Source organism: Dipodomys ordii, unplaced genomic scaffold (genome assembly GCF_000151885.1).
Source record: "Dipodomys ordii isolate 6190 unplaced genomic scaffold, Dord_2.0 Scaffold57, whole genome shotgun sequence".
NCBI lineage: Eukaryota > Metazoa > Chordata > Mammalia > Rodentia > Heteromyidae > Dipodomys > Dipodomys ordii.
This window is the reverse complement of record NW_012267273.1, coordinates 6543513-6555456: the sequence shown is the minus strand read 5'-3', so window position 1 is coordinate 6555456 and position 11944 is coordinate 6543513. Positions and strand designations below refer to the sequence as shown.

The window sequence follows — 11944 nt, the reverse complement described above, 5'->3', positions numbered from 1 at the left end:
ATTTCTTTGTTGCTTTGTATGTCCCTCCCCCACGGTATAACCCCTGTTTTCACTGTATTTGATGTTGGTATAATTTGTGGAGGGGAAGGGAAAAAACACCAATTGTTTAAAAAGGGATACAGGCAGACCCATTGCAACAATGAAATGTACAAGACGTTATGTCAAAAAACAAACTTTACAACTTTGGCACGAGGTGGGGAAGGGAGATAGAAAGGGATGGGAAAGGGAAACAAAGGATGAGGCAACAATGCTCGATAAGAAATGTACTTATTACCTTGCTCATGTAATTGTAACCCGTCTGTATGGTATTTTCACAATAAAAATAAAGAGAGAAAGAAAGGAGGAAAGAGAAAGAAAGAAGGAAGGAAAAAAGAAAGAAAGAAAGTGGTTTCTGTAGCCACATGACCCAGGTTCAAGATTTTGCTCTGACCCTATTGACAGTAGACATATTTCTTAACATCTTTCAGTTGTATTGTATTTACCTTAAAGTGCCATGATGAGATTTGAAGGATATGTGTGCGTGTGTGTGTGTGTTGTGTGTGTGTGTGTGTGTGTGTTGTGTGTGACATGTTTAAACTTCTGGTAGGCATCATGCAATTATTGGGTTTTTGTTGTGGTGGTTTATTAAATAAAATGGCCATATGGCTAAGGATCAAACCCTTCAATTGGGAGACCTTAAATATGCAGCTCTGAGCTGATAAGTTTGTAGATATAGCCTTTCAGATGTGTAGAGTCTTTAGGAAAAGTCAGATAGCTTCATCTACACAACAAAAATTGTTCAGCTTCATGCAGCTGAACAATTCAGTGAAATCACAGAGTCTGAATTATCAATAACTGAGTCACTCAGCTTGTGGTTATGTGGTTTTGAACCAGGAATACTTTTAAATATGTCCTCTATTTGCACCTGTTTATTTGTATTTCAAAGGACAGATATATGCTCAACTCATATGGGCTTTTGTGAAAAAAGAAAAGATTTTCTGGAGATGCTTCACTGATGTCTGATTTAATACTTTCTCTGTAAATTCAGGCTGATTATTGATTAGTAGTTTAATGCATAACTTATGCAGCCACACAAGGAACTCTGCGTAACCATCAAGACCATTCTCGCATCTACTTTCCTTACTTTGGTTTCATAAAGTCATCAAGCTGACTTACTTTGACCACACTTGGCTCTGAATTCAGGGCCTCACCCTGGCTGAGGTTGCTTGCTCAGCTGATAATCTACCACTTGAACCACTGACTACTCCAATCCTACTTTTTTTGCTGGCTGATTAAAGATGGAATCTCATAGACTTTTTCTGCCAGAGCTGACCTCAGCCCTCAATCTTCTAGATCTCAACTTCCTAAGTAGATAGCATCATAGATTTGAAACCTGATCTTGCCCAAGATGATTTTTCTAATGTAAATATATCATTGACTGTGATGAGAGTTATGAAAGTCTCTGTGGAGTTAGCCAAATGGAATGACAGTCATGGTTGCATTAGCTACCTCGGTTGCTAGCTAAAGTGAAAATATCCTGTAAGTGCAAAGAAGAAGTCTAAGTGGTGGTGGGTGGCTCCATCTTACTGGTCTGCCATGCAGGAAGGGATAAAATGCATAAACCTATACGGCTTATGACATGTTTCTATTATATATTGCTATACTTTGGTTATAACCCTGTGGATACATTGACAATAACTACACATGTTTACGGGAAGAATGAAGAACTGTGACACTCATTTTTGCCTCCTTCTTCTGTGTTTCTGATTGTAGTTGATACTCCAGACCCATATGTGGAGCTTTTCATCTCCACCACCCCTGATGGCAGGAAGAGAACAAGACACTTCAACAACGACATCAACCCTGTGTGGAATCAGACCTTTGAGTTCATTCTGGACCCTAATCAGGAAAATGTTTTGGAGGTAAGTGGCTCATCTGGGGACTGCTACTTTGTCATGGTTCCTGTGGAGATTGACACCCAAGTTGATCTGCTGTCTGCCCACTTCCCTTACCTTCTTCCCCCAGGTTGGTTGAGTAGGTGGGCAACATGGCCGACTTACTTGTAGATGGTTCACATCCAGCATTGGGAGCATCCAGTGGAAAAGCCACTGCACCGTGGGGCTGGGAAGATTCCTCATGTATCTTGTCAAAAAAAAAACTTATTTGTGCCATAAACATGAGAATCTAAGCCAGGTGCTCCGGGGCTCATACCTGTGATCCTAAGTATTGGGAAGGATAAAAGTCTTGAGGATTGTGGAGTTCAGGAGACTCCATCTTCAATTAGCCGGCAAAGAGATGAACTGTAGTTAAGGCACAAATGTTAGAGTGCCAGACATCATAAACAAGCAAGCCAAGTAAGTATGTTTGTGTAAGTAGAGGTTTTAAGTAAGCTTTCCAAAGACCGCTGGGAAGCTTAACATTTGTGCTGTGCATTTTACTGCAGATCACATTAATGGATGCTAACTACGTCATGGATGAGACTCTAGGGACAGCAATATTTCCCATATCTTCTATGAAAGTGGGGGAGAAGAAAGAAGTTCCATTTATTTTCAACCAAGTAAGTAACACAGTAGAATTATGTTCAACCTGTCTAGTAGGTAAAACAATCTATTTATTTTAGAAAGTTGGGTTTAATATTTGGAAAACTGTGTTTCTTAATAGGATAGTCTGAGTTTCTAAAAAGGAAGTGTACAAGACCTTTCAGCCCAGATTAGACTTGACCTGTGACCACCCCCACCCCTGCCCCTCTTGTAGTTGGAAACCCAAGTACACACTGCTAGGCCCAGCCATTGGTTGACCAATTCTTGTGAAATTTTCTGCATAGGCTGGCTTTGAATTATGATCTTCCAGATCTCAGCTACTTAAGTAGCTAGGATTACAGGACTGATCTTATTGGCACCTGGCTTTGGTTTAATATCCTGTTTTGATCTTTTATTATTCTGAAATGTTTAACTTTTGTTATGGCATTACAATACTGCCGAGACATTGGTAGCAATTTAGATGAATAACTCTGTATTCCATCGGTAGGTCCCTCTGTAAAAAAAAACACATTTGGTACAATAGAAAGAGAGAAAGGTGAAAGGGGAGGGAGAGAGGGTAAAACAGAGGGATAAGAAAAGGAAGAAAGTAGAAAAGAGAAAAACGAGCAAAAAAACTAAAATATAATCAAGAAATCCTATTCATTCTAAAATGGTAAGTTACTGTTTTATCACACATTTGCTATTACCCTTACTATTAGAAATATTAATGTTGTTCTTGTTGTTGCAGTTGCCCTTGTTGTATAAACAATAAACTCTTGGAATTCATTGTGTATATGGTGCTAAAGAAGTATCACTGAGGAAACACTGAGCATGCTCAGGATTTGAGTGCAGTGCTATATCAGTGCTTGATTTGTTTTTCCTGTAATGTTGTACAAATTCTGCTAAAGACATGTACCTTTCAACAAATCTCTGATTATCACATCATCACTTAAACATATTTGGGCATCATTCTGTATATCCTTGGAGGAGATTTTACCAAAATGAAGGGCAGGGAAACCCTGAGCAGTTAACAGAACGATTTAGACACCTGGTCATAACATGGGGCTACAGTGCTTCAGTTGAGCTGGACACTACCTGCCCTGGAATTTTAAGGCTTTTTAAATTTCCTTTGATGTTTTTGACCATGCTTTGTCAAAATATATGGAATACACTCTCATGAATAAGGATTGCATTAGTATTAATTAAACCTCTGGGAAGGAATATTTCTGTCTTGAAATTCTTAAATGATTAGCACCAAAGCATTGAAAGGTCAGGAGAATGATGTTAGAGTCATTATTGTCTTTATATTTCTGGATTTGCTGCACTGCTCAATTTAGGTAGGATTCTGGAAATAAAACTTTAAGGAATTTATTTTACAGAACAGAGCCATTGGATTTTCAGTACTACTGGAAACTGATTTAGGAGTTCCTCATGAGAAATGTAAATGATTGGAGAAAGTATAGGAAAGGCTGGTTAATATGTTCTATTTTCTTTCTCTCTCTCTCCTTCCTTCCTTCCTTCTTTCCTTCCTTCCTCTCTCCCTCTCTCCTTCCCTCTTTCCTCCCTACCTCCCTCTTTCCTTCCTTCCTTCCTTCCTCTCTCCCTCTCTCCTTCCTTCTTCCCTCCCTGCCTCCCTCTTTCCTTCCTTCCTTCCTTCTTTTCTTTCTTTCTTTCTTCCTTTCTTTCCTTCTTATTGTAAAAATGCTATACAGAGGGGTTACAGTTACACAAGTGAAGAACTGAGTACATATCTTGTAAAACATTGTTACCCACTCCTTTGTTTTTCTCCCACTACCCCTTACCTCCCCCACTCCTCCCTCCCCAAGTTGTAAAGTTCATTTCCTACATAGTGTCTTGTGAGGATCATTGTTGCAATGGGTCATCCTTTGTCCTTTCAACATTTTGTTATTCCTCTTCTCTCCCTCATATAATATAAATATATATTGAAGACACAGGGTACCAGAATCAAAGATAGTAATTACTAGGGATAAACCAATGGAAAAGAAAAATGAAACAAAAAAAGAAGAAAGAACTAGATATAGTATATTGGTGACAAAAAGGTCAATAACCAAAAATAAAGACCTGTTGTTTCCATGTCTTGAAGTTCATTTCAATTAGCATCATTTTATATGGTCATAAGTACCTAGCTATTGAACTATGAAGATTCTCTGCTTGGACTTTCCTAATCATATTCAAATGAGGGAAACCAAAGAGCCTATGTTTCTTTGGGTCTGGTTTACTTCACTTAATATGATTTTTTCCCCAAGTCTTTCCATTTCTTTACGAAAGGAGCAATGCCATTCTTTCTGATAGAAGCATAAAATTCCATTGTGTGTGTGTGTATGTGTATATATATATGTATATACATACATACATATATATATATATATACACACACCATATCTTCTTGATCCATTCATCTATTGACATCTAGGTTGGCTCTATGTCTTAGCTATGGTAAATAATGAATTAATGCTACAATGAACATAATTGTGCTGGTAGCTTTAGTGTGGCCTTGCTTGTGGTCATCTGGATAAATGCCCAGGAGTAGGATTGATGGATCATTGAGGAGTTCTATATTTAGTCTTTTGCAGACCTCCACACTGCTTTCCAGAGTGGTTGAACCAGCTTATATTCCCACCAAAAGTGTAGTAGTATTCCTTTTTGGCCACATTCCCGGCAGCATCTGTTATTATTTGTTTTCTTGATAATGGCCATTCTAACTTGGGGGATGTGTAATCTCAATGTTGTTTTGATTTGCATTTCTTTTATGTCCAGCAATGTTGAACATTTCTTCTTTTGTCTATTGGCCATTCTTATTTCCTCTCCAGATAAATCTCTGGGGATTTGTTACTGGGGAGTTCAAGTTTTTGAGCGCTAGGTATATTTTTGATATGACACCCTTGTCTGTTGTATAGCTAGTGAAGATCTCCCAATCTGGGGGATTTCTATTGATCTTGCTAGCTATGTCCTTTGCCATGCAGAAGCTCTATAGTTTAATGTGATCCCATTTATCCAGTGTTTCTTCAGTTTACTGTGTTTCTGGATCTTTATTTAGGAAGTTTTGACCTATATGGAGTAGCCCTAGCATATTCCTTGTCTCTTCCTATAATATTTTCAGGGTCTCTGCTTTTACCTAGAAGTCTTTGATCTATTTGGAGTTGATTCTGGCACAAGGCAATATATAAGGATCTAACTTCAATTTTCTACATGTGCATAGCCAATTCTGCCAGCACCATTTGTTGAAGAAGCTGTCTTTCTTCCATCTAATAATTCTGGCTCCCTTATTGAAGATTAAGTAGCAATAGGCCTGTGGGATCATGTCTGAGTCTTCAATTCTATTCCCTTGGTCCTCAGCCTGTTCTATCTTCTATCTTCTGTTCTTTCAAGAGACACTGCTGTTTTTGCTCATCCTGAGGATGAACTCAGATATCTTCACTTACCAGCTCAGATGGTCTCCTTCTCATCTTGTTCCTCGTAAGCATTACATCTGATATTATTAGCAGTACTGTTTCTTTCTTTCCCTTCCTTCCTTCCTTCTTTCTTTCCTTCCTTCCTTCCTTCCTTCCTTCCTTCCTTCCTTCCTTCCTTCCTTCCTTCCTTCCTTCCTTCTTTTCTGCCTTCCTGCCTTCCTGCCTGCCTGCCCCAGGTGCTCTGAGGACAGGGTGTTCTGTGCACTCACCTGCTCCAGGGAGAATGTCCTCTTCACTTGTTGAGAGACACACTTCTCACTTTTTTGTAGACCATTTGGAAAATGTTCTTTCAATGAGCAATAATCATGCTTCAGCTAAAATTCATGCCACTGTGCAAACTTTTAAATGTTCTTTCAGTCACTCAATTTATGAACACATATTGGAAATTTACAATGTGTTCATTCATGTAATTTATGAACACATATCAGAAATCTACAATGTGCCATCCAATGTTTTGTGCAAAGAATTTAAAGAATTTAAAGTTCCTTCCTCCATTATCTTCATCTGAGGTGAAGGTAAAGTAGGGGTTAAAATGGGAGACATAAGAGACATACCCATGTGGTAAAAAAACAACCAGCTTACACTGAGATAAATATTGATGGGGCACATGTAGAGTAGAGCAGGCAGAATAGGGAAAGTTTGTGTTATGACTGGGCACTGGAATGATCCTGAATCAGGGGCCTGATTTGAATGGGTTATCAGTGAATGTAGGGGTTAACACCTTGCATTTTAAGCCACTCTGTTTGATGCTGAAAACCAAGCTATGTCCTTTATCTTCTTTTTTTTGTACTTCTTCTTTTTGTACTTCTTTATTTTATACTTCTTTTTTTTTGGCTACTTCCTCTATGGCTCAGTGTGCTGATCTGTAAAATGGAGATAACGCTGAGCAGGAGGGAGCTGTTATGATAAATTTGTTGATTTTATTTGTAAATAATATAACAAATGTATTTAATTATATGATATAATTTATTATATAAATATAGACTACATATCATTTAAGAAGTTTATATATCAAGTATTAGTTCATTATACTATGTGTAACTGTGAATTGATTTAAAAATATATGACTACTTCTGAGCACCAATGGCTCATGCCTGTAATTCTAGCTACTCATGTAACTGAGTGCTAAGGATCAAGCTTTAAAGTCAACCTGGGTAGAAAAGTTTTTGCTCAGACTTTTATCTCCAAATAACCAGCAACATAGTGGGCTATGGTTGTGGCTCAATTGGTAGAGTGCCAATAATGAGCAAGAAAGTCAGGTAAGAGCTCTAGGTCCTGAGTTTAAACACCATACTACCACAAGAAATGTAACAAACAAGAAATGTAAATATTATGCACACCATATGCATTCACACTTACGGTGTTCAGAATAGTGCTTCATACCTGTTATATAAATGCATTTTGCTTTTTTATACATTTTTTATTGTAAAAATACTGTACAGAGGGGTTACAGTTATATGAACAAGGTAATGAGTACATTTCCTATCAAGCATTTTTATTATTAAACCTCGAGAAAAGTGTAGAATTTCAGCAGACAGAGGAATAGGTATGAACATTTTAGGCAGAAGAAATAATAAAAGCAAAGTGTCTGGAAAGAGGTAAGCAAGACTGGGCACGTCAGGTTAAATGGTTTTGTGGGTAGATGTTGGAGGGTATAGGGAAAAGCAAGGATAGGGGTTAAAAATACCTACTGCATGTTGCAGGATAGGTTCTCAGCAAACATCTGTTGAGGGCTTTATAAGCATAGTGTTTTTCCAAAGTCAATTTTCTTTTTTTCTGCTCTTCAATTCTTGCTTTAAAAAACAACTCTGTGAATATATTGTAGGGGGAAAAATCCTTTTATTCTGTCATTTCCTATGGTTAAGTTGTGTAAGCTCCAGGATCTGACAAAGCTTTCCACATTCCTGAATTTAAATGAGCTTACGTTATTATTTTCTTTAGAGTGCTTAAGAAAATAGTTGGCCAAACATCTTTCCCTCATTACAGTGTTCTTAGGAGTCCTTTCCAGTTTGTATTTGAGTGTCAGTGCTTTGAGAGGTGGTGGATGGGAGAAGGCTGGGTAGAGAGTTCTCAGACTATTTGTGAGTGCCTTATGGAAAGCATCCAGCCTCTTCTAATCTCTATCAAGCATCCCTTAGGTGGGATACCTTCCTTTTAAATTCATAGATGTGCCAGAGTGGACAGGTGGCAATGCAATCCTGGAGAAAGAGAGACTTAAATGCACCCAACTTAAATGGCTGTGGCAATCTTGTATTAGAAAAACAGCACGTTGGCTTTAGTAGGGAGAGAACAATTTCTCTAAGCCAAGACATTACTAGCAAAAGATTCTTCACACTGTTGGTGTCCAAAAGTTAACAATGACTCAATACAGATTGATTTTGGAAGCCAGGAGACAGCTGGAGAGGCTGAAGTTGCCTCTAAGTGGACGTAGGTCAATTCCCAGAGGTTACATTATCTCCAGTCAAAGCTGGAAATATAGAGACCAGATTCTTATTCTGTCTTAGTTATTAATCCCTCCTGGTATTTGAATTGCTGTTTGTCTTACTGAATCTTGGTCTCTGACTCTTTAAAAATGGTGGTTCATGCCTCTAATCCTAGTTCCTCAGGAGGCTGAGATCTGAGAATCAGTTTGAAGCCAGCCTGGCAGGAAAGTCTGTGAGACTCTTCTCTCCAATTGAACGCCAAAAAGCCAGAGGAGGAGCTGTAGTTCAAGTGATAGAGAGCTACCCCTAAGCATAAAAGCTCAGACACAGCTCTCAGGCCCTGAGTTTTCAAGCTCCCCAAAGACACCAAAAATAAAAAGGCATAGATTAAGTTATTTCCAAGCTCCTTTCTGATTTATGAATTACTCTGAGCCAAAAATATATTATTTTTATTTTTGATTGCTTTCACCAAAAGAAACCACCCTTCAGTTCTCCCTATTTTACAGATATCAAAGCTGAAAAAAAAAGAATAAAAGGCTTTCATTTTCATAGTATTATGGAATTTCAAGACCCAGTCTGAGCCAAAAATGAATGAATGAATGAATAAATAAATAAGTACATAAATGCTTTGACCTATAAATTGATATGTTGAATTGAAATCCTTTTGTGTCACTACTGAATGATAATAAAACTTAAAAATAAACATGACTTGTTTCTCCCTGCTCTGTGGTTTACTGAATTGTTATGTGTCTCTGCCTGTTCACATGGGCATTCACCATCATAGATATCATCTGTCTGACATGAACCTTTTACCTGAGCTTGAATCAATGGAACTGCTTGATTTTGAGTTTCCAGCCTTCAAAACATTAAGCAAAATCAACGTATTTTAATTTTTGAAAGAGTAATTAGCATCTGTTGTTATAGTAGGGCAAACTGACTGCTAGTCTTGAAGCCCCAGCTGGTCAGCTAGGCTACATACAGACTAGAAGGGGAGGAGGCTGAAGTACTAAGAATGGTAATGAGAGCTGGCAGAAGAGGCCAAAGAAGTACAGGCAGGAATGAGGGGTGGGTCATTGTGATTTCAGTGGGCATAACAGGTTTAAACTTGCCCTGGAAGAAAAGGTGTGGTTAGAGTGAATCATGGAAGGAGTTGGAAGGCAGTTCCAACTAGGAAAAGAGCCAGATAAAACCTTGGTTAGAGAGAAGCAAGCACATTCAGGAAACAGTGTCTAGACTGACTATGATAAAACAGAGCACTCATGCATGAAGGAAGGACAGGTAGAATGCATCAGCCCACAGCAGAGCTAACACTCAAGATGGAAAGATTTAAGTGTTGTCTTCCTGACAGTAGTGAGTGAGTCACTGCAGATTTGTGATCAGGCAATGGTGCACTGATAAAAAAAAAAAGAGGGGAGGGTTGGCTTTTTCCTCAGAAGCATTAGCAAGAAAATAGGTAGTGAGGAAGGGAAGAACCTTAATAGTTAAAAATAGAAAAGTTGGATGCTATGTAAAACAGTGCATTTCTATGGAAAGTGACTACCACCAAGGATGCACAGTGAATTAAGGAAAGTTGGCATGATAATCACTTTCATGTGATAGTAAGAGTTGAATCACGTGATTACTTAGTACAGGTGAGGAGTGACTAAAGTTGGAAATCAGAAATTATGATGGTATCAGCTCTTCCTGAGATGATGACATATCACTCAATTTCCTCTTAGACTTTTTAAAGTGTTTTCATTGAAGCGGGGTGGGGGATTGGTCTTTGAGCTGGGCCTAAAGCTTCTGCATTCCAGCTAGCATTGATTTATCAAGTCCAGGTTAGGTTGTGTTGTTGTTGGAGTCAGAGTATAGAGATCCTTGCAGGGGCTGTTAGAAGCTGGTTCAACCTGCTGCCATCCACCTCAGACTCGGAGTTAGAGAGCCAATACTAGCATAGGGACTATAATTTTGCTAATTATTAGCTGTGTGATATGTTGGTATGTATTTTCTTTTCCTCAAATCCTTATCTGTGAAACAGGGTTACTTACATACAGTAGCTTCCTCCAACTTAAATAGGTTAAAACATTTAAAATATTAACATAGTATCTTCACCAATCATCACTAAATAAATATTCTTATTATAATTCTAACTGATCACATTTGACTAAACATATGTATTATATGGGCATTACAGAATTGCTTTAGATTTAATGAATATCAAATTGACTATTTACTTCAATTTACTGATCAAATTGAACTTGTTATTTAAATGCAGGTAGAGCCCAATTTAATGAGTATTTGTTTGATGCTAGTCTAAAATGCTCTAGTCATTCAATGTGGAATAGATAAAATGTGGCTGTGGCTCACACTAGCCCATTTTGAAGTGGGGAGACACCATTTTCAGATTTCTTTGTTTTATATAAACAATGTAACCCACTTCAAAAGAACCAGGAAAATGCTAAGGTTTAACATCAGACAGGAAATTATACATAGTCATTTCTCTGGCTGAAATACATTTGTTTTGGCCCAAATTTCAAGTGTTTTGGTTTATACTGTTTCTTAATTTACCATCCTTATTTAGAAGTTAGTAATTACTGCTTAAACATAGCTGTGCTTCAGGGCTTCTGTGGCATTTCTGTAATTTTGGCTGATTGCTTTCTTTGATTGTCACTTAGTCATTGCTATGACTAGAAACTGAATGAGCTTCTTCTCTAGAAGAGATAGTGAAACATTAAATAATGGGACTTAAGAGGTTTCTGCAGTTCACTGTTAGTATCAGGATAATTTCCCACACATTGATATGGGAAACAAAATATTATAATTCAAGTATATTAGGAGACAGTGGAGTTTGGAAGGAGAATAAGAGATTATAGATTGTTTCAATTGTAATGATTTTACTTTGAATTCAATTTTTTTGACTTGACAGATATACAAAAGCAATGCACATTTTGTAGAAATCATGCTTCAAGTACTGAGTTTTTATATTAATTTTCTTTTTTTAGTCCTGGGGCTTTAACTCAGGGACTGAGTGCTGTCCCTCAGATTCTTTTGCTTAAGACTAACTCTCTACCACTTGAGCCACAGTTCCATTTACAACTTTGCTGGTAGTTTATTGGATATAAGATTTGTACAGACTTTTCTGCCCAGCTGGCTTTGAGCCTCAATCCTCACATCTCAGCCTCCTAAGTATTTAGGATTACAGGCATGAGCCACCAGCTCCTGGCTTTTCAAATTCTAATTCTGATGTTTTCTTTGGTAGATGATAGGAGGATGATAGTCTCTCAATATGGCAGGTCTCTTAGGAGCTTCAGCAATCACCAAGCCACATAGTCAGCCTTGGGAATATCACCACTGACAGAGTGCTCTCTTACTATACTGTGGTACTCTGCTAGGTGAAGTTTACTTATTTCATTTTGATTATAGTTTTTTATATTTTTTAAATTTATTTTTAATTTTTATTGTGAAAATACTGTACAGAAGGGTTACAATGACATGGGCAAGATAATGAGTACATTTCTTATCAAGCATTGTAGCCTCCTCCTTTGTTTCCCCTTCCCATCCCTTCCCATCC

At 37.8% G+C, this 11944-nt stretch overlaps 1 protein-coding gene across 1 annotated transcript in view; it reads left to right on the top strand.

Moving 5' to 3' along the window:
- Positions 1-11944, top strand: part of Pla2g4a (phospholipase A2, group IVA (cytosolic, calcium-dependent)) — a 127969-nt gene that overhangs the window by 54098 nt on the left and 61927 nt on the right. Inside the window, exons 4-5 of the mRNA XM_013021849.1 lie at positions 1753-1901; positions 2423-2536. Of these exons, the coding sequence (XP_012877303.1) occupies positions 1753-1901; positions 2423-2536 (263 nt within the window). The remainder of the gene's footprint in view (positions 1-1752; positions 1902-2422; positions 2537-11944) is intronic.